General features: G+C 45.4%; 1 protein-coding gene across 10 annotated transcripts in view; it reads left to right on the forward strand.

Annotated features, from left to right (window-relative positions):
• The window catches only part of LOC105498090 (Fc receptor like 5), a 43,024-nt gene extending 23,704 nt beyond the window's left edge, over nucleotides 1–19,320 (forward strand). For 4 of the 10 annotated variants that reach the window (XM_011769931.3, XM_071083138.1, XM_071083179.1 and 1 more), the window contains 8 exons: nucleotides 2,379–2,657; nucleotides 5,641–5,916; nucleotides 6,385–6,501; nucleotides 7,179–7,206; nucleotides 8,170–8,252; nucleotides 8,455–8,523; nucleotides 11,115–11,146; nucleotides 11,224–11,448. In XM_011769931.3, coding sequence (XP_011768233.2) covers nucleotides 2,379–2,657; nucleotides 5,641–5,916; nucleotides 6,385–6,501; nucleotides 7,179–7,206; nucleotides 8,170–8,252; nucleotides 8,455–8,523; nucleotides 11,115–11,146; nucleotides 11,224–11,313 — 974 coding nt within the window. In that variant the 3' untranslated portion in view covers nucleotides 11,314–11,448. Of the gene's footprint in view, nucleotides 1–2,378; nucleotides 2,658–5,640; nucleotides 5,917–6,310; nucleotides 6,502–7,178; nucleotides 7,207–8,169; nucleotides 8,253–8,454; nucleotides 8,524–11,114; nucleotides 11,147–11,223; nucleotides 17,052–18,332 lie in introns of those variants that run through there. The other 6 variants (XR_011615843.1, XM_011769930.2, XM_011769933.3 and 3 more) reach the window with 6 other exon arrangements.
• Nucleotides 19,321–21,680: the final 2,360 nt, after the last annotated feature.

Raw genomic sequence — 21,680 nt, forward strand, 5'->3', positions numbered from 1 at the left:
TAACACCATGGCCTGTCCTCTCCACACCAGTCAGCCACTCCCACATACATACACTACTTCATCTCCAAAAGGACAATTTTAAGCCCTTATCATCTGACAACAACCCCCTATCCTTCTGCTTGAGTCAGCTCCTCCTATCTCTATTGTTCTCAGACCTCAACAGAACCCCCAGGTCATTAATACCTCTACTCCTTCCCTACTCCACTAGACAATAACCCCCTCCACTCCCACCACCAAACTGAGTGTCTAGCTCTGTATCCAACCAGTAACTCATCTCTCCTTTTCCTAAAATATAGAGGAGAGGACTCTCCTCCCTACAGGTGAACATCTCCATCTGTTCTGCAGATTTCATCATTTTGTGCATTCTCAGAAGCTGTACAACTGATTATTCCTTTCTCTTCTGTGGCCCCTAACATCTCCTTCTCTGTAGGATCCTTCGCACTGGCATTTAACATGCTATGTCTCTCCCATATCCAAGGAAAACCCTCTCTTGGTCCCACTTATGCCTCCCTACACTACCCCTTCATGATTAAACTTCCAAAAATAGTCAGCTACCCAGGTTGTCCCCATGCCCTCATTATCCACTAGGCTCTAATCTGCTACATTTTTCCAACCTCTCCACCAAAATGCTTCTCACAAAGGTCACCGATGACCTCCAAGGCTTTGAATCCAATGGCCATTTTTCAATCCTCATCTTCCTTGACATCTCAGATATATTCCATGTTGTTTACCATTTCTTCCTCTTGAAACCCTCCCTTCAGTGAATCCATCTTCTTCTGGCTCTCTTTTCTCCCTGGCCACTTCTTCTCAGTCTTCTTTACTGGCTCCTCCTTTTATAGAAAACCTTTAAGCATTGGCATGTTCCAGAACTTTGACTTATGCCCTCTTCTCTTATCTAAATCCTTTCTCTGGATGATACTGGGGATGTCATTTATAAATGGCCTTGTCATCTACAAAGATTCCTAAACTTCTATCTCTAAAAGGGACCTCCCACTTGGGCATCTGCACATGACATATCTCCACTCAAATATCTCAAAAGCACATCAATCTGAGCATCTCTAAAACTGAACTGCTGACATTCCCCTCCTCTTTCAAGGGTTCCTACCTCTGTGAAACACATCTCTCCTCAACAGATACACAAAACAGGAATGGAGGAGTCTTCCTCAACATTTCTCTTCCTCACCCCTCACAGCCAGTTAATCATTAAGTCCTGTTGATTTGACTTCCTAAATATTTCTTGAGTCTCTGTCTCTACCACCTCTATCTAGACAAGTCCATCATCATTTTTACTACTGCAATGCTACTCATCTACCCCTCAATTCCACTTCCATTCCATCACAGTCCACTTCATGCACAGAGGTCAAAATTGTCTTTTAAAAGGGACAAATTTGATCATCTCACACCCCTGCATAGATAGACTTATAGACTTCCCATTGTTCTGTGAAGAAGGATCAAAATCCTTTCATGGCTTATGAAGTCCAGCCTAGATCTCCAGTCTCCTATTTCACCTTTGTTTGCAGACTCTTCTCAGTGTGATGCTACTTTATTTCAATAATTCAAATGTGCCAGTCTTATTCCCAATTCAGGGCCTTTGCACATACTGTTTGCCTGCCTGTTGTACTCTCCACCTCCCTCTTCAACTGGCTAATTTCAATGTTAATTTCAAAGGTCATTTTGTGAGGAAGCTTTCCCTGACTAATACATACATTTCGTAGTACCCTGTCCTTTATCAATTATCAAAGTTTTAATTCTAATTTACTGCATTTTTATTTAACTGCTGCCTCTCATCCTTCTGGATTGTAGGGTCTATGAGAGCAGGAACTATGTCTTTCCCGTCATTGATTCCCTAGCATATCATGCCATTCTTGGAACTTATTAAATCTCAATTAATTTTTTTTTGCTCAATTTTTTTAAAAATTCTTGTTCAATTAATTTTTGATGGATAAATGAATATAAAAATGTGCAAATAACTTGACAATACTCATTCTCTTGTGGGCCCTATTTCTGATGCAGCCCAGATGCAATTACATCCCTGGTGATGTAAGCAGCAAGTCTCTCCTGTTCTTCATTTTCTGTTGAACTGATTTCTCCTTTCTCCAATTGCCTTTTGACTTCTAAGACACCTGAGTTTCAGTTTAATATTTGTTTTCACATCCTTTGAACACATTTGAGTTTGTATATTCCAGTATTCCAAGCTGTTTATAGCACTACTATAGCACTACACAAATGTTATTCTTTCTGGAGATCTGAAAATATTGCTGAGTTTTGAGTAACATCACAAGGGCATTAAAAACAGAGAAAAACATGTGAAATGTCTTTAGCATGAAGGAATATATTTTAGCAGAAGCAGCTGATAGGTAACGTTTTTCCTCCCTCAGTTCCAGTGTCTCGTCCCATCCTCACCTTCAGAGTTCCCAGGGCCCAGGCTGTAGTGGGGGACCTGCTGGAGCTTCACTGTGAGGCCCTGAGAGGCTCCTCCCCAATCCTGTACTGGTTTTATCATGAAGATGTCACCCTGGGTAAGATCTCAGCTCCCTCTGGAGGAGGAGCCTACTTCAACCTCTCTCTGACTACAGAACATTCTGGAATCTACTCCTGTGAGGCGGACAATGGTCTGGAGGCCCAGCGCAGTGAGATGGTGACACTGAAAGTTGCAGGTGAGTGGGCCCTGCCCACCAGCAGCACAGCCGAGAACTGACTGTGCCTGCTCTCCCCGCAGCTAAAAATGGAGCCACAGAGCTCCTTAGGGCTGTTTGCTTATGTGGCGTCCCAGCACACTTCCTGCCTGCAGAACCTCCCTGTGAAGGTCTGGGATCCTTTGTGGTATGGTTCCAGGCATCTGAAGTTTCCCAGCAGTTTTCTTGAATGTGATCAAAGCACCTCACTAAAATTGCAAATAAGACTTTTTTAGAACATAAACTACATTCTGAACTGAAATTATTATATGAAAGTGAGACCAAAGAATTCTGAGTATATGTTTCTCTGCCCTAGAAAAGATTAGGTTGTTTCTTGTCCAGATTCTTCTCTCATTGACTTCCAACAAACCTCTACTCTTGAGTTTCTTTCATTCCTGGGGAAGTATATGTTCCTTACATTTCCACATTAAAAATCCTATGTGAACATGAGCTATGTGCACAGCCCTTCAAGAGACACACTCGGTGATCTTTAAAGTAAGGGACACAGGAGACCAGGGCAGAGAAGGGGGAGCAGGATAACATGGAATGGAAATGGACACCCATCAACCAAATTCCTCTATTCTCGAAGCTCTTCTTTGATCTCTTGCAATTAAGTGTAATAACCCAAGGAAAGCTGCTTCTAGTGAGCTTTGAATCTTTTTGGTGATGACCTCCTACAAGCCAAACTTTGAAACTCCTGTTTAGAGAGACCTGGTGTTTAGCAAAAGTATACTAAGGGGTGTTGAGATGAATGTTCTAGACTTGGCTCTGAAGATAACTAGACAATTATCTATATTGTATGACATTGACTAAGCACATTTTCCCATAATGACATCAATTTCCACACCCATAAAGTGGGAAAATCAGACTAGATGAAAATCATGATCATCCCTTGTCCTAGAATTCTATGATTTTGGTAGACTTACAGGCTCGTAGGAGATGTGCAAAAGTAAAAGCAGGTTGTACCTGCTCCTGGAGTATATCCTGGAGAAACAGGAGACCATACAATGGTATGCAATCACCATTCCAGTCATGTAAAGCAAAATATACACTGACGCGCTTATTCCCTTTGGCAAGGTACCTGGGTATCATAAGGAATAGACAGAGCCACATAAGCAGGTTGATCTGGGCATGCTAACCCAGGCTCCAGCATCTCACAAGGTAGGCAGTGAAACCATTTCATTGTTATCCAGGAGGTGATGACTTCAGATTTGGGTTTTCCCATTCAGTCAGCTCATTCTTCTTCCCCCACCAGCAGCACCAGCCTCAACCAATTTTCCTGAGATTTGCAGGGGCTCTTCCCACACAGTTTATACACCTATCCCTTAAAGCCAGCACACAGGTGTGTACCACAGACCGAGGGCTGCTCTATCTCTCCTCACAACAGCAAGTCAACACATCATACCTCCCACATTCTGTACTTATGATTTCATGATTTTCTGCTCATCCTCACTCCCTTCTTTCTATAATTCCCTGTCACAAACGCATGTTATTTCTGCTGCTGCTGCTGCTGTTATCACAACTAAAGGGTTTCTTGCCCAGCCTGAATAAATTGTGTCTGAATCCTGAAACTAGAACACAAGTCATAGGGACTAAGAACTGCCACAAAAGGAAATATTATTTCTTATTATCATCATGACCAATGTCATCATCATAAACACTCACTGAGCCTTCACCAGGTTCCAGGCTCTGTGCTAAATGCTTAATATGCAATATCTCATTTAATCATTAAGATAAACCTGTGAGGATAAATTTTAAGCCATTGTATTCCCTATTTGCAGAAAAGAAACTGAGGTTTAGAGAAGTGTAGTAACTAACTTGTGGTAACACAGCTAGCCAGGGTAAAGCCAGGTTGAAGCATGGTCCTCTCTAACTCTTAACATTAGTTTGAAACATGATGACATTTCCTCATCCATTGTGGCCACTTTTTAACACAGCATTTTAGTTTTTAGTAATTTGTTATTCTGAAAGAACACATGAATCTTTGTGATGAAAAAAAATCAAATAATACAAAAGGGCCAATATTGAAAAGTAAAGGTATCTTTCTACCTGCTCATAATCACTTCCTATGCACATACCCTCCAGACATAACCACTGTTAATTGTTTCATGTGTATGCTTCTAGAAATATTCTACAAACCTAAAGGTGTATAATTTTTACAAAGCCGGAATAATATTACACATATAGTTATGCCAGTTGCGTTTTTTTAACTTAAAAATACATCCTGACTTTTGTTTAAGAAGCGCATCTTGGATATCATTCATATTTCATTACCCAATCTAGTAGGTGGTCTCTAATTTTCAGCTCTTATAAAAATGCTACAATAGAAATTCCTGTAGAAATATATTGGCATATTTTATGTCAGTATCCCTAAAGGAGATGGCCCTAGAAGTAGGATTTGAACTCCTGGGCTCAAGTGATCCTCCTGCCTCAGACTCCCAAATCACTGGGATTACAGGCATGAGTCACTACACCTGGCCTGCTAGAAGTAGATTTGTTGGGTCAAAGTTTATGTTCACTTTAAATTTTGTAGATATTGCCAAATTGCCTTTCAAGGAAGTGTGTTAAATTTGTATGACCACCTAGGGCATATGTAGGTGCCTGTCTATCCACAAGCTAATCAGTATGATCAGTCTATTTAAGCTTTGCCAACCTGAAAAATAGAGAAGAGAATAGTACTGTACGGTTGTCTTTGTGTTTAGTTAATTAGTAATGAAGATGAGAATCTTTTTATATATTTATTGCTATTTGAAGTTTTCAGTGATTTATACACTTTCTACAGTTTTCTAATGGATATTTTTGTACACTGAAAAGGAACTAGGTCAAAGTAATTAGCTTTATCATCTGCATTTTAATCTACTTTCCAAGATTGAGATATGACTTTTTACATTTGTTTAAAATACCTTTTGTTTCTTACAAATATGTTAGAAGCAGAAACGGCTGTTGACTTTTTGTTCTCTCTCAGTTCCGGTGTCTCGCCCCGTCCTCACCCTCAGGGCTCCCAGGGCCCAGGTTGCGGTGGGGGACCTGCTGGAGCTTCACTGTGAGGCCCTAAGAGGCTCTCCCCTGATCCTGTACCAGTTTTATCATGAGGATGTCACCCTAGGAAATAGCTCAGCCCTCTCTGGAGGAGCGTTCTTCAACCTCTCTCTGACTGCAGAACACTCTGGAAACTACTCCTGTGAGGCCGACAATGGTCTGGGGGCCCAGCGCAGTGAGACAGTGACACTTTATCTCACAGGTAAGTTTCCCATGCCTGGGCCACAGATGTGGACAAAATGTTTCCTCCGCGGACCCTCTGATAACCCTCACAGTGCTTGACCAGGAAGGCACTCCTCAGGGACAAGTAACACAGCTGGCAGCTCTCTAAACTGCTATATTTCCTGAAGTGCTCTGAAGTGATAGCGTTGGGGCTGAGAGCGTGGGTTGGCGGGCGGCGGGCAAGAGCATCACTGACTTTAGAGCTCCTCACTTGGCTGCCTCCTCTCTCACTGGCCATCGGCCACCCTGACCCTCGACACTTGCCTCAGGCGCAGAGACGGCTTCCTTACAAAGATGGGAGTCATCTTCTGTGCCACACCAGCCCCTGCTTAGCTGCCGGGGCCCTGCTCACCTAGGTTCACCCTCAGGCCCAGGCAGCAGCTTCCGGGGACGGGTCGTTCCAGACAACAGCCTCTCCCCTGGCTCACGCACGGGGTCTCCCCCTCAGGGCTGACCGAGAACAGAAGTGGCCCTGTTGCCACGGGTGTCACCGGGGGTCTGCTCAGCCTAGCAGGCCTTGCTGCTGGGGCACTGCTGCTCTACTGCTGGCTCTCAAGAAAAGCAGGTGGGTGACTCTGGGTACACCTTGGCTTGAGTTCATGCCCTTCCCAGCAACGCTCCCTTGGGCCTCATGCTGCCTTTGTGACCATCCCAGGCTGGCAAGAACTCATCTGCCTGTCCCTCAATCATTTTCCTTTCCCGCTGGGTCCTCCAGAATTGCTTTTACCAAATGCACAGCTTCCAAAACAGACCTATAAGGTGGAAGACGTCTTGATGAGATGTAGTTTATCCAACATCATAAACTGCAGAGTGTCTTCCTCTTGACCCTTATAAACCCCCCACCCACCCCCACAACGAATGGGAAGGGGAGGAGAAAAACTCAGAGAAATAGAAATGAAAATAGAAACCAGATAGGATTTGGTAATTTTCCGATTTTTTAAATGTACGCTATTTTTATAGCTGATCAAGTCAAGTTTTCCTGCCTGCAGCTACCAATTATTATCTTTAAAATCTCCAAGTTAAAGGTTATGGATTGTGGACTCCTGTTTCACATCATAGCATACCCCTCTGGCAGGGTTAGCAGTTTTTGCCCAATCTGCTACGTCCCTGGGGCACAACAAAGAAGGATTCAACCTTCAGTGACAGCAAGTCCTGGCAGTTTCTAAGTGAGCCTTGCCTGATCTGTGCCCCACTGAGGGTCTCTTCTCCCTGAATCCAATGTTCCTCTGCTTTCCTTTACAGGGAGAGAGCCTGCCTCTGACCCCTGCAGGTAAGAGCTGAGCTGCATTCCTGTGTGATTAGTGAGATGTCCACAGGGTGGAAAAATGGAATTGAATCTGATGATTACCAAGAGCACAGTTTCCGCCAAGTGCTGCTGAGCTGGCGTGTGGCCACTACCTGTTGTACCTCCCTGGGGATATCTCAAGGCAATTCCCAGGACCTTTGCATCCACCCCCTTGGTGGTATAGGCTGTTATCTCATCAAGTGTTAATTGCCTTTTCATTTATTAACCCACTTCCTTGGACCATTGTTGGCTTGGTTGTCTGAGTGACCACTAAGACCACCAAGTCTTTCCATGTCTTGAGATGACCTTAGCTCAGTCAACCTAGAAATCTCTGGAGATGCTGATCTCATCAACACCTCTTGTGATAACAACCGAGAAGATGGAGCCACACAACTTGGCCACCCAGAGAGGTCACTCTACCAGCAGGAGGTGGTGCCTATGAAGAAGGGGCCACCAACTTCTATCCCAAAGGCTGACTTTAGGAGCTGCAAAAATGCTCACAGCTATCCCTGGGCAAGCCCATGACAGCAGCATCCAAACCATGCAGAGCACCTCTGAGCCTTCTGGTGACCGACCTCTCTGAGCATGCAGGCTTTGGAGCCAGCTTTGAGACTTGGCTCATCCCCTTTCTGGTTACATGATCTTCATAAGTCACTTTTTGGAGCCTCCGTTTGTTTCAGCTACAAAATGAGGATGACATAGAACTAACGTCATATTGTTATAAACATCGGCACAGTGCCTGTTACATACTAAATGACCATAAAACCTGGAAACATAGATAATATGATTATGATTCATAATAGAATGCCCATGGGCCATTTGTCATGTACTTGTCCATGTTTCCAGGCCTGGCAGCCACCCTGCAGTAAGAAGTCACTCACTGGAAGTGATCATTATAGCTACTTTGTCAGGATTCCTAAGAAACATTCACGTTTCTCTGTCTCACAGGAGCCCTTCAGACTTGGACTCCCAGGAGCCCACCTACCACAATGTACCAGCCTGGGAAGAGCTGCAACCAGTGTACAGTAATGGTGAGGCCCAGGGATCCTGCATTTGGCAGGAGCCAGAGGGCTGGTGTGGGAAACGGGTGGGGCAGGAGATGGGGAGGGTCTATGCGGAGACCTAGAGGGCTCTAGTCCTTCCAGAGAAGAGACTCTGGCTGGGGAAGGAGGAAGTATCTCTAACAAGAGGCAAGAGCCTCAGCATCCTCTGAAACTTCAACTTCTTTCTAAGTAAATCCTAGAGGAGAAAATGTGGTTTACTCAGAAGTACGGATCATCCGAGAGAAAAAGAAACATGCAGGTAAGACCCAAGGATGTCTCTCTTCTGACCCACCCTCAGCTTAGACAGTGTAGCTCCGTTTCTACCTCCTCAGCAGATCTGAGCCAGACAGGCATAGAGCCGCCCCTCCCACTGGGTCACGGGGCTTCTTAACTCGTGCCTACGCTGCTTCAGGTGAATCCAAGCCTCCCCTGCACTCTCCTTTCCCCATTCTCTGCAGCGGGCCCCAGTATAACCTGAATAACAAAACTTTCTTTTTCGGCGTTCGCTTAACCTCTCAGAGCTTCAGTATCCCTATCCATAAACTGTGACTACTTCCCTACTGTCTTAGTCAGTTCTGGTTCCTGTAACAGAGTACCATAAACTAAGTGACTTAAAGAACTAGTATCTATTTCTCACAATTCTGGAGTATGGAAGTCCAAGATCAAGGTGCCAGCATGGTCAGGTTCTTAGTGAGGGCCCTATTCCCAGTTTCCAGACAGATGACTCCTTGCTGTATCCCCCACACAGCAGAGAGAAAGGGAGAGATCATCTCTCGTGTCTCATGATAATCATCATGATGTAATTGTCACCCAAAGGCTCCACCTCCAAATGTCATCACACTGGGGATTAGGTTTTAACCTATACATTTGGAGAGCAACACAAATATTTAGTCCACAGCACCTACCTACCTGTACTAGTTTCTGATTGCTGCTGTGACAAATTACCATAAACTTGGGGGGGATGAAGCAGTACAAATTTTTCATCTTACAGCTCTGTGGGTCAGAAGTCTGACACCGGTCTCACTGGGCTAAAACCAAGGTGTTGGCTGGACCGTGTTCCTCCCTGGAGGCTCCAGGGGTGAATGTGATCTTGCCTTGTCAGCTTCTAGATCCCATCCATTTTCCCGGGCTGATGTCTTCTTCCTTTCCCAAAGCCAGCAAAGTCACATTTCTCTAACCATTCTTCCATAGACAGGCCTCCCTCTGACCTCAGCTGAGAAAAGTCCTCGGGTTTTAGGGAGTCAGATGAGTATATTGGGCCCATCTGGATAACCCAGAAAAATCTCCCTGTCTCAGGGTCTGTAATCCTAATCACATCTGAAAGGTCCTCTTTTCCATTTAGGGTAATATAGTCACAGGTTGCAGCAATTAGGGTGTGACATCTTTGGGGCCACATGATGACAGCTGCCATGCTGTTTCATGGGGTAACTGTTAGGACTAAATAAGAAAATAGGTGTGGAAATGCTGTTGAAACTGCAGAGGGTTGAGCAGCTGTGACGATGACTACATGCTGGAGGTCTGGCTGTGTCATCAGCCCTCACTCACAGTCGGTGGTTTGAAATGAGGGAATCCCAGCCTGGCTGCCTCCTTCCTCTGAGCGGGAAAGAGGAACAAAGTCCTTCAGGGCAGACTTTTCTTTCTACCTCTGCTTCATAAAGAGTGCTGCGTGATTTTACCCAGTGTGCTTCCCTCTCTGGTTTTCCAATTTTTCTTATATAAAGTCAAGTGAATTGTGTTTGTGCCTCATTCTTGGTTCTATCACACCCCTCTGAGACATGTGAACTCATTCACTCTTACAAGCCCCTTTGAGGAATGCGCTGTTACTCCTCCCATTTTACAGATAAGGAAACCAAGGCATAGACACCTTAAATGACTTGCCTGAAATCTTGTAGTCAATCACCAAACACTCTTCTCCAGAGTCCAAACTCTGGACCAAACTCTGCTTCTTTGTGCAATTCCAGGGAGTCCTGATGTTCATTCCAAGCCAAAAGGGGAGAGCCTTGTCTGGAGAGTGTCATACTTCTCTCCAGTTTGATGATAATATAACAATAATAACTTATAATATATATTATGTGCTGAATAGTTCCTATTATGTGCCGGGTATAGTTTATAAGTGCAATAAGTAAATACACTATATTTGTATGGATAGCTTTTAGAACTATACCTGTAGCACTTATATAGAACTATGGCATGCATACCTCTGATAATAGAGAGAGAAAATGTATTGAATATAGCAATCAGGACTGTACCTGACACACAGAAACTTCTCAACACATGATAGATGATAGAAATAATATATGCACAGACACACCGATACATGTGCACACACGTATGTGTAAACTCATGTAGCTTCACCACAACCTTGCAGGAAGAGGATATTTTTATTCCCATCATTTAGATGAGGCAACTGAGGCACAAGACGTTGAGTGACTTCCCCCAGCTACGGAGGTGACAAGGCAGGTGGCAGGCTCAGTTTCAAGTGGCCTAGACCCGGATGGAGTGTGCTCTCTAAAACTTGCACCCGCCACACTTTCCCAGAACAATAATACCAATTATGCTCAAAGAACTAATAAGATAAAAGACAAATGTCTTTCTCTAGGGAGCCTCTAGGCAGCTCAGAGTAGGCCACGAAGTGTGAAGGGGTGTTGAAGACAGGGTCTGTCAGTGCTGAGAGGGCGAGGGTGTTAGGAATGGAGCGGGACAGAGTGAGCACCAACCAAGAGGAGCGGCTGACTCACTCCACAGAGGTAGAGCGGGCCTCCAGGAGGCTCAGGGCTGGCCTGACAGTGCAGGCGCAAGGGGAGAGCTCCATGTCAGTCTTCACAACTGAACACTTTCCTCTTTCCACAGTGGCCTCTAACCCCAGGCATCTCAGGAACAAGGTGAGTCTCCCCTTCTGCATGGCCTCCCCCACCTCCAGGCCCACCCTGGTCCTCACACATGTGCCCTTGCCTCCTAGGGTTCCCGTATCATCTACTCTGAAGTGAAGGTGGCATCAACCCCAGCCTCCAGATGCCTGTTCTTGGCTTCCTCAGCTCCTCACAGATGAGTCCACACGTCTCTCCAACGGCTGTTTCAGCCCCTGCACCCCAAAGTTCCCCTTGGGGGAGAAGAAGCACTGAAGTGGGAAGATTTAGACTGCCCCAGACCATATCTACGGGCCTTTGTTTCACACGTTCTCATTCTCAGACTGACCAGAATGCAGGGCCCTGCTGGAGTTTCGCCTATTTCCTAGTTACAGCCCTGACTGGCAGGTTTTTTAATCCAGTGGCGAGGTGCTCCCACCCCAAGGCCCAGCATATCTCCTGGCTTCCTTTGTGGGCTTCCGCTGTGGTGGCTATTCTAAATACTGTTCCCATCACACCCCCACAGAGGGGGTCTTACCACACAAAGGGAGAGTGGACCTTCAGGAGATGCTGGGCTGGCCTAACAGCTCAGGTGCTCCTAAACTCCAACACAGAGTTCCTGCTTTGGGTGGACGCATTTCTCAATTGTCATCAGCCTGGTGGGGCTACTACAGTGTGCTGCCAAATGGGACAGCACACAGCCTGTGCACACGGCACATGTAATGGATCTCCCCACGGGGGCTGCATTTCACACTCCTCCACCTGTCTCAAACTCTAAGGTCGGCACTTGACACCAAGGTAACTTATCTCCTGCTCATGTGTCAGTGTCTACCTGCCCAATAAGTGGCTTTCATATATCAGGTCCCAGGTACCTCCCATCCTAACAGAGGTAACCCAGCAAGTCAAGGCCAGGAGGACCAGGGGTGCAGACAGAACACATACTGGAACATAAGCTCAATTACTATTTGACTGAATGAATGAATGAATGAATGAATGAATGAATGAGGAAGAAAACTGTGGGTAATCAAACTGGCGTAAAATCCAGTGTGCTCCCTAGGAAATCCAGGAGGTAGTCTGGCTTCTCTGAGTAAGAAATAATGGAAGAGAAGGAGCTTGGATGAGGAAACTGTTCAGCAAGAGGAAGGGCTTCTCACACTTTCATGTGCTTGTGGATCACCCGAGGATCTTGTGAAAATATAGATACTGATTTGGTCGGTCTGCATAGAGCCTGAGACTGCCATTCTAACATGCTCCCAGGGGATGCTGATGCTGCTGGTCCTGGGACCACAGTGCATGCATGTGAGGCCCTGTAAGTCTCAGCAGAGGCCCATGGAGAGGCAGTGTGTGGCTCTGGCTGCCCAGGGCCTAACTCAGTTCACACGGATCATGCTGCTCCCTGGCCAGCCCTTGGCCGCAGCACCACCAGCTGCTGTTGCTGAGAGAGCTTCTCCGTGACATGTTGGCTTTCATCAGCCACCCTGGGAAGAGGAAAGAAGCTGCCACTATCTTTGTTTCCCCACCTCAGGCCTCACACTTTCCCATGAAAAGAGTGAATGTAGACAACCCAAGCCCTCTCCATTCAGAGTTGTTCTCCCATCTCTGAGCAATGGGATGTTCTGTTCCACTTTTATGATGTCCATCACATCTTGTCTTGATCTTTGCTCCCAGTGGATTGTACGGTGATCAATTCTAAGCCCCATGGCCCTGAAATAAAATCCTTCCAAGGGCATTGGAAGCTCACTCCACCTCCCACAAGGCTTTTCATCCTTCTAAGTGTCAGGGCCTTGCCCAGATAGAAAGATTGGGGTTGCTGCCCCAACCTTTCGAGGAGGAAAGCAGACACCTGAGACAGGAGCCTGTATGCAGCCTGGTGCAGCCTTGCAGAGTACAAGGCCAGAGGCATTTGTCATCACTACAAATATGCAACTAACATAGAAGTGGAGCAAAAGAAATGCATTCCCACTGAGGCCACATTTTTAGGCCTAGTTGAAAGTCAAGAAGGACAGCAGCAAGTGTAGGCTCAGGATTAAAGAAAAAAATCTGCTCACAGTCTATTCTGGAGGTCACATCACCAACAAAGCTCACACCCTCTGCAGCTCTGAGAAGGTGGAGGCACCAGGCTCACAAGAGGAAATTTAAAATTTCTCGTGGGGAAAGTAAGGTATCCCCATCCCAGAATGATAACTGCACAGTGGCAGAACAAACTCCACCCTAATGTGGGTGGGCCCCGTCCAGTCTGTTGAAGGCCTGAATATAACAAAAGGGCTGATTCTTCCTCAAGTAAGGGGCAGCTCCTGCTTTGGGCGGGGACATAAGTTTTTCTGCTTTCAGACGCAAACTGAAAAATGGCTCTTCTTGGCTCTAGAGCTTGCTGGCATTTGGACTGAAAGAAACTGCACTATTTGGATCTCCTGGATCTCCAGCTTGCTGACTGCAGATCTAGGGATGTGTCAGCCTCTACAGTCACAAGAGCCAATTCATTCTAATAAACCAATCTCTCTGTATGTGTGCATGTGTGTGTGTGTGTAGATATGTATATGTGTGTGTGTACACAGATGAGGTGTATATCTGTGTGCTTACCTCATGAGTGCATGTGTGTAGACACAAACACACACACACACAAGCACACACATCCTGTTGGTTCTGTTTCTCTAGAGAACCCTGACAAACACAACGATTAACGAGGATATGAGAACAAAATGGGCGGGCTGAGCATCCGCTCTCGGGGCTGGACTTCCTGAGAGGAAGGCTTCCGTCTTTCAAACAGATTCATTTTTCTAGTTTGCCGCCTTGTGCTGGTCCTGAGTGAACAGGAAGGAGAAAGTGAGTAAATCCCCCATGCTCTAGCCTGGGATAGGACAGACCCAGTGAAATGGGTCTATCTGTAATTTAGAATGGACAAACAAAGAGCAAACCGCAGCCTCGAAGATAGTGTGGCCTGGAGTGGATTTGAGTTCTCGAGGGACAAAATCTCAACTGCCCAGCAGAGGTCTCAGGAGGCTCCACAGAGGCAGAATGCTTTCTTTAGGGGGATGGCCCCACCTGCTAGGAGAGCAGCACGGCTCTTGTGACTGCAGAGGCTGACACATCCCTAGATCTGCAGTCAGCAAGCTGGAGCGCCAACAGTGTAGTTCCTTTCCGTCCAAATGGCAGCAAGCTCAAGACCCAAGAAGAGCCACTTTTCAGTTTGAGTCTGAAGGCTGAAAAACTATGTCCCAGCCCGAGGCAGGAAGAGTTCCCCCTTACTAGAGGAAGAATCAGCTCTTTTGTTTTATTTAGACCTTCAACAGACTGGATGGGCCCCACCCACATTAGGGAGAGCAATCTGCTCTATTTAGTCTAGTTATTCACATGTTCATCTCACCCGGAGAGACCCTCACAAAACACTCAGAATCATGTTTGACCAAATGTCTGGACACTCTGTGGCCCAGTAAAGTTGACACACAAACTTAACCATCACAATCACAAAGGTGCTCTCGCGGCTCCACACATTTTTTTGGGTTCTCAGTTGGGTCAGATCTCTGAGCTGTCACTTTTAGGGTCTTCTCAAAGAGAAGAGAGGCTCGGCTTCCCTCACGTTTGTGGTTAAAAGAAAGCTATTCCAAGATTATGCCCACTTCCTCTTTTTGTTTTGTCTTTTGTCACTTCTGAAAGTCCACCTGTCTCTTTGACAACTAGCTGACCTGTTTCATGTCTCCTAATTTTATCTCAACTAGCCAACCTTATTGTCCTTCCCCTCTTCCAATCTCCTCTGATTGATACTGCCCACTCAACAGAGAGCTGGCCGTAAGAATAACTACTACTTATTAAGGAATTAATGTGTCATACCTTATGCTAAGCTTTTTGCATAAATTATCTTATTTAGGGTGCATAACAGGCCTATGCAATACGTATCCATTACTGTCCCTGTTCCCAGAACCAAGCTGAGTTCGGCTGCATTTTCTCAAGGCCTGATAATGAGAAGCAGACAAACTAGGAAAGAAGGGAATTTATTGCTGTAACCAGATATAGTGAGAAGGCCAGAGATAATTCCATCAGTCCAACTCAAAGCGTTACAATTTTCTTAGTGCTTATATAGGTTGGGGTTATGTGCTTATGTGCAGTATAGCATTTGCTTAAGTCTGTTAGTAACTAATTTTGTTTCAACTGGAAAGTCAGAGGCAAAAAAAAAAAAAAAAGAGCTTGCTAAGTCCAATTAAAAGGCCCCCAGTACCTTCAAAACCGTCTACTGTGGTACTGGAATGATTATTTCTATCTTATCTCCTTTACAGCTTGGTCCGGAGAGCTGTCTTAGACTCTCCAATGAATCTGTTCAAACAGCTGCCTCTGTTACCTTGACCCGTCTCAGATTTCATTGACCAGAGACAGGTCCTCGCTCTAGGAATGTATGACTGTTGGTCCAGAGACCTGCCTTAGACTCTCCAATGAATCTATTCAAACAGCTGCCTCTGTTACCTTAACTCATCTCAGATTTCATTGACCAGAGACAGGTCCTGGCACCAGGAACGTGTGACTGTCTCTATGATTTTGGTTTGCTCCAGGTTAGGGAGAAGCCCATGCAAGACTTCTACTGACCATATGTTTCATTTCCAGCTTTGATGTCTGGGCACCGCTTTCTCTAGGTTTAACTGTTTGTTCAATGTTAAGGCAGTGCTGTGGAAATGTGTGTGTGTCGCTGGGGTGCTATGCAGGCCTGTCTGTGTGATTGTCATGCAGGCCTGTGTGTGATTGTCATGCAGGCCTGTCTGTGTGATTATCAGGGAGAATTGACCTGCCACATCCCTGTTTTACAGATGATGTAACTGAGACTTAACGAAATTAGTTTAACCTAAGACCACACAATAGTAAGTCAGAGCTAGAACTGTGCATCCCCAGAGTCCACGCTTAGTCACTTTGCCAAATGTCCTCCGTGAGTATTGTGGGCCACAGAGTCCTATTTGGGGAGAGGCATTTGTGAAGTAGGAAAAGAGCACATGAGACTTGGAGCTGGAAGGCCTGGCTCCTGTACAGGCCACTAGCCGTTGCTGTTTAGCCTTTGTGAGCTCTGGTTACCTTGTGTATAAAACTGGAAAAGAAATAACAGCTACTTGACTGAATTATGTATGGAAGGAGGTAAGGTTTGAGTAAACACCATGCAGATGTTCTTGGAAGCAGGTGGGGAGGTGCCTGTGTTTGTTGCAAAGTTTGCATTGCTTTCTGTTTGCCTTTGTTTGTCCCTCCCCGATCATTACAGTGAAGCAGCTGCTGAATTGCAAAAGCATACTTCAGAAGAAAATGATGGAAAATAACCTGGTATTCTTTTTAATGTGAGAGGAATGGGAGCTGTGGGAATACATGAATTCAGCATTTCATGGATTACACGGCAGAAGACATGGGAGAGTAAGGCTGAGAGGCCGGTGCCACTCACTTGCCTGCCTTCCATCTGACCAGGCTGCGCTCTCTGTCAGGGTCACTGTCACCTGGCCTCACCAAAAATAGAATGAGCACTGCATGGGAAGGGAAGGAGGAGGTGCTGTGGCCATAACCATAGGGTAACAGAGGTGCAGGGCGGGTCAGGGAATGGCTCAGAAGGACCCTCCCCAGCTGGCCCAGGGACTCCACGCTTCAGGTTTTGGGGTGTGGGAGTGGCCAGGGAGGGGTGATTGTCTAATTTTCAAGTCTTATTATTAGAGAAGACCTTAAAGGGCATCCTCTTCTTGTACTTTTCTCATGTTTAGGCCCCTCTACAGCATCCATGCTGAGACATCAGCCAGCCTATGCTGGAATGCCTCCTGGGTCAGAGAGTTCAGCACCTCACCTGGCCTGAAATCTCCGAAGGTTAGAGCTGGAAGGGGCCCTTGGGACTGTCAGGCCCTGCCCATGCTCATGCTTCCTGTCACCCTTCTTATACTCTGAAAGTGACCTCCCTGTCACTCTTACCCTTAAGGAGAGTCTGCTCCTTGTACTTATTAGCCAAACTGCCTCTTTCAAGTGTCACATTCAATAGCTAAACCGTGGGGCAAGGCAGTGTGGGAGCTCCTCCACTCTCCTCACTATCATTTGCAAACTCCTTCACTAAGTATGTGTTCTTATTTAGTGTGAATTCATATTCAGTGTCTACAACTGAGAATTGCTGAGAAGTCATCAAGATGACCCACCTTGTCACTATGCACATCCTCAGTTCTGCCTACAGCTGAAAAATCTTATTCATATGTATTCATATTCTATACCTGCAACTGAGCCAGGTGCTTGCTGTACTAAGTACTTGGAATACATTGGTAAACAAGGCAGATTTAAAAAATTCTGCCCTCAAGGAGCTGACATTCTAGCAGGGAAAACAGACCGTGAACATAAACATGATAAATATGTAACTTACGTCAGAATTTAAAAGGTGGCATGCGCCATGAAAAAGAAGAAATAGAGCCAAATAGGGGGATTAGGATGCCCGAGGAGGCTGCAACAATAAAGAGTGGCCAGGGAAGTCCTCACGGAGAAGGTGATCTGAATGAAGGCATGGAAGTTTCCATGGCCATTTGGACAGCCCATGGGTGTCGGAGGGAGGAGTGCCCCAAGAAGAGGGCATAAAATAGGATCACACCCAACAAGTCTGGGGCTAGACAGCAGAGAGCCACGTGGAGGCACGGGGGGCAGTTAGGAGACCACTACACGATCCAGGTGAGAGATTATGACAGTTGAGATGAGGGTGAAGGTCGTGGGGTCAGAAGTGATGGAATACTGGGCATATCTTGAAGCTAGAATATCCAGAATTTTCTGATGGGTGAACTGAAGATTCAAGAGAAAGAAACGAAACAACATGATTCCACAATATTTGGCCTGAGATTCTAGAAGGATGGCAACTCCGTCCTGAGGTGGAGAACGCTGTGGGAGAAGATCAGGAGTTTGGTTTTGAGCAAGTTGCACTTGAGATGCGCATTGGACATGCAGGTGGAGATGTCAAGGAGACAGTCAGCAATGGAAGGCTGGATTCAGGAGGGAGCTCTGGAGATGTATGTGTCAGTCATTGGCATTGAGGATGGCCTGAGGGCATCAAGGGTGTGCATGGTGATGAGGTGGGCCTTCTTGACTACTTCAGAAACATGTTTTGGCTGCCAATTCAGGATGGCCACATTAGCACCAAAATGTTAGGTTTACCATTTATTGGCCATTGTCCTAACAGTACATATATTGTCTCACCCCATCTCAAAATAACTTGCAAGAGAGTTGTATTGTTCCCATTTTACAGATGAAGATGCCACGGTGCTGAGATCCAGTTATCCAAGACCACAGGATTAATACGAAGCAAGGTTTCAAACTCAGGAGGCCCACTCTTAACCACCATGTTATGCTAACGTAGCACATGTTCCAGCAAATCTAACCTTAAGCAATAAAAATAAAATCCAAGAAAGAAAATGTCACAAGATCCATGAGAATGTAGGACTCAGATGTGCCACAAAAAAATCCAAGCTGATGGCTACACAGCAGCCCCAGGAAACAATGCATCCAAAAATCAGAGGACTCGGTGAAGATTGTGCCACTTCCACCAGAGCAAGTCGCTTCCACTGCAGAAACTGTAGAAATAAGAACACAAAATAAAGATTCTACGCAGGTCTTGGTCGACTCTAAACAATCAGATGAGATATGTTATTCTTCAATAAAAATTACAGCAAGTAGAATGACAATTAGAAACCCAGGGAAAACAAGACAGTCTAAGAAAGTCATGGTTCAAATCTGATGCAACTGAAGTGTGGGTAACTGTGGATAATTAATGGAGTGGAGAAAAGAGACCTTCATTCACAGAACATTCTCCTCTGAGTGCCCAAGGTTTAATTACATAGTATTTTATTTCCTTTTCTGTGGGCCTAATCACAGTACTTGGTTCTGTAGTGAATCGTGTTTATATAATCATAATGCCGTAAATACTGTTTAAGGGTTTTCAATTTTTAGAATCAACTTCAAGCGCAGAACACTTAATTATGGCTACTTCAGTATTCAAATTCTATAAACATGTGCAATAGAAAAGTGATATTATGGCTGATAGAAATCTGGAGGTGAAGAGCAAAGGAAAGTCTACATGCACTAACTTTGTGTGTGTGTGTGTTTGTGTGTGTGTGTTTGTGTAGTACAGAATCAATATAGACTTTTTCTAAAAATAATACATCAAAAAATTGAGATTTGACTGGGTGCAGTGGCTCACAGCTGTTAATCCCAACACTTTAGGAGACCAAGGTGGGTGAATCATTTGAGCCAGGAGTTTGAGACCAGCCTGGTCAACATGGTGAAACTCCGTCTCTACTAAAAATACAAAAATTAGCCAGACATGGTGGCACACACCTGTAATCCCAGCTACTCGGGAGGCTGAGGCAGGAGAATTGCTTGAACTCGGGAGGTGGAGGTTGCAGTGAGCCGAAATCGCTCCACTGCACTCCAGCCTAGGCGAGAGAGTGAGACTCTGTCTCAAGAAAAAAAAAAAGAAAAAAGAAAAAAGAAATTGAAATGTAAGTACTTTTTTTAAAGCATAAATCTATCCATTAGAAGAACCTAGTCATATTACAGATTGAAACCAGGAAGTAAAGGGGACAGGAAGACAGGAAAGCCCCTAAATTCTTGATCTTTCCTACAATGCAGTTAATAGACACCATCTAACATAGTTTGGATATGTGTTCCTGCCCAAATGTCATTTTAAAATGTAATCCCCAGTGTTGGAGGTGGGGCCCAATGGGAGGTGATTAGACCTCTAGGGCAGATTTCTCATGAATGGTTTAGCACCATCCCCCTTGGTAATGCCCTCACAATAGTGAGCTATTGTGAGATCCAGTTGTTCACAAGTGTATGGCATCTCCCCCTACACTATTCCTCTCTCTCTTGCTCCCCCTATGGCCATGTGATGCACCTGCTCCCACTTTGCCTTCGGTCATGATGGTAAGTTTCCGGAAGCCTCCCAAGAAGCTGAGCAGATGCCAGCATCATGCCTCCTGTGCAGCCTGCAGAACCATGAGCCGATTAAACCTCTTTTCTTTTTAAATTACCCAGTCTCAAACATGTCTTTATAGCAAGAGAGAATGGACTAATACACTATCTAAAGTGGGTAAATCAAGGATTTACACGTGTTGTGTTATTTATATTCGTGTGCTGACCAGATAACTAAAAACAGAAAACGCTAATCACAGGAGTCAACACAACCTATAGGGAGGAGAAACTTTACTTTTTATTGTATGTCTGTACCAGCTGTTTGAATTTTTAAACGTGAGTACATATCCTTTAGCCACATATGTGCCTATTTAACGTGGAGCCTTCTTCTTCCACATTGAACTCAAGTACAGCCTCAGTTCTAACTAATGGCCAGTAGGTGTCACTAGGTCCCCGGGCTGTGCGGGGCTCCGAGCAAAGTAGCCAGGAGAGCTGACTGTTCTGTCTCTTTGGGACCCTGACAGGGAATGGGGCAAACGGAGGCAGCAGCTGGAGGCCAGTGGCTTGCCAGCAGCAGAGCTGGCATTCTCCACATAGCTGCAGTTCTCAGGGCATGGGCAGCCCCAGATGGCACCATCATGAGGAAAATGTCCCGATGGAGGCAGTTCACAGAAGGCTGGGCTGGGCCAGCCTGCATTAGGAGGGCAGAGACTGTGAGAAAGCAAAGGAAGTCAGTCGTGAGAAAACAGAAACTGAAGCAGAGAGCAGTACTTGCATCAAGCAAGAGTGCCTGACCCACCTTCCCTAGAACCGCCATGTGCCAACTTTGTGACTGCAGCAAGCTGCTTAGCACAGGAGAGCTGAGCATCCTCACCTGGGAGTGGGATAAGAGCAGTACCCACCCCGCGCAGTTCTGAAGACTAAAATATTCATAAACATTTTAGAAACTGCTTCTTAGTTTGGCAATTTCCTATAAAGTTAAGCATACAATTCCTGTACAAGCCAGAAAATCCCCCCAGGTTTTACCCAAATGAAATGAAATCTGAAATTCACAGAAGAACCTATACATGTACATTTTTAGCAGTTTTGTTTACAGTCACCCAAAACTGGAAACAACCCAAATATTCCTTAATAGGGAAATGGATAAACAAATTGGACAAATTCCATGCAATGGAATCCTTCTCAGCAATTAAAAAAGGGAGCAAACTCAAGAAACATATGACTTGTGTTGCAGGACTTTTCCTTAGTTCAGCTAAAAATAGGGTTCTTTGTCCCATGGACACGAAAATTCAAGCTCACAGACAATTTAAATGGTGAGTAAGACAGGTTTTTATTGACTTAAAGGGAAGAAAAGGGGCAAACAGGAGCTCTTGGGAAGACAGGGCCTGCTGGAGCGCTTCCCTCCCAACCTTCAAATCCCAGGTTCCACACAGGAAGAGGAGGGGCCGACTCCTCCCCACAAAGGGTGTGAACTTCTGTGCCTCCATCCCATTGTGCAGGCTGGTTAGAGTTTTTTCTGGGAGCCCCCTCCCACCTGGCTGTCTCATTCCCCTTTCTAAAGAAGTACATCTAACTACTGTTAGATTAAGGATAAGGATGAAGACCCAGCTTAACTGCCTCCTGCTGACAGGGGACGCTGTTTTGGGGAAACAACAGTCAGAGCTCCCTCAAAGGTCTATTTAAG

This window comes from Macaca nemestrina, chromosome 1 (genome assembly GCF_043159975.1).
Source record: "Macaca nemestrina isolate mMacNem1 chromosome 1, mMacNem.hap1, whole genome shotgun sequence".
NCBI lineage: Eukaryota > Metazoa > Chordata > Mammalia > Primates > Cercopithecidae > Macaca > Macaca nemestrina.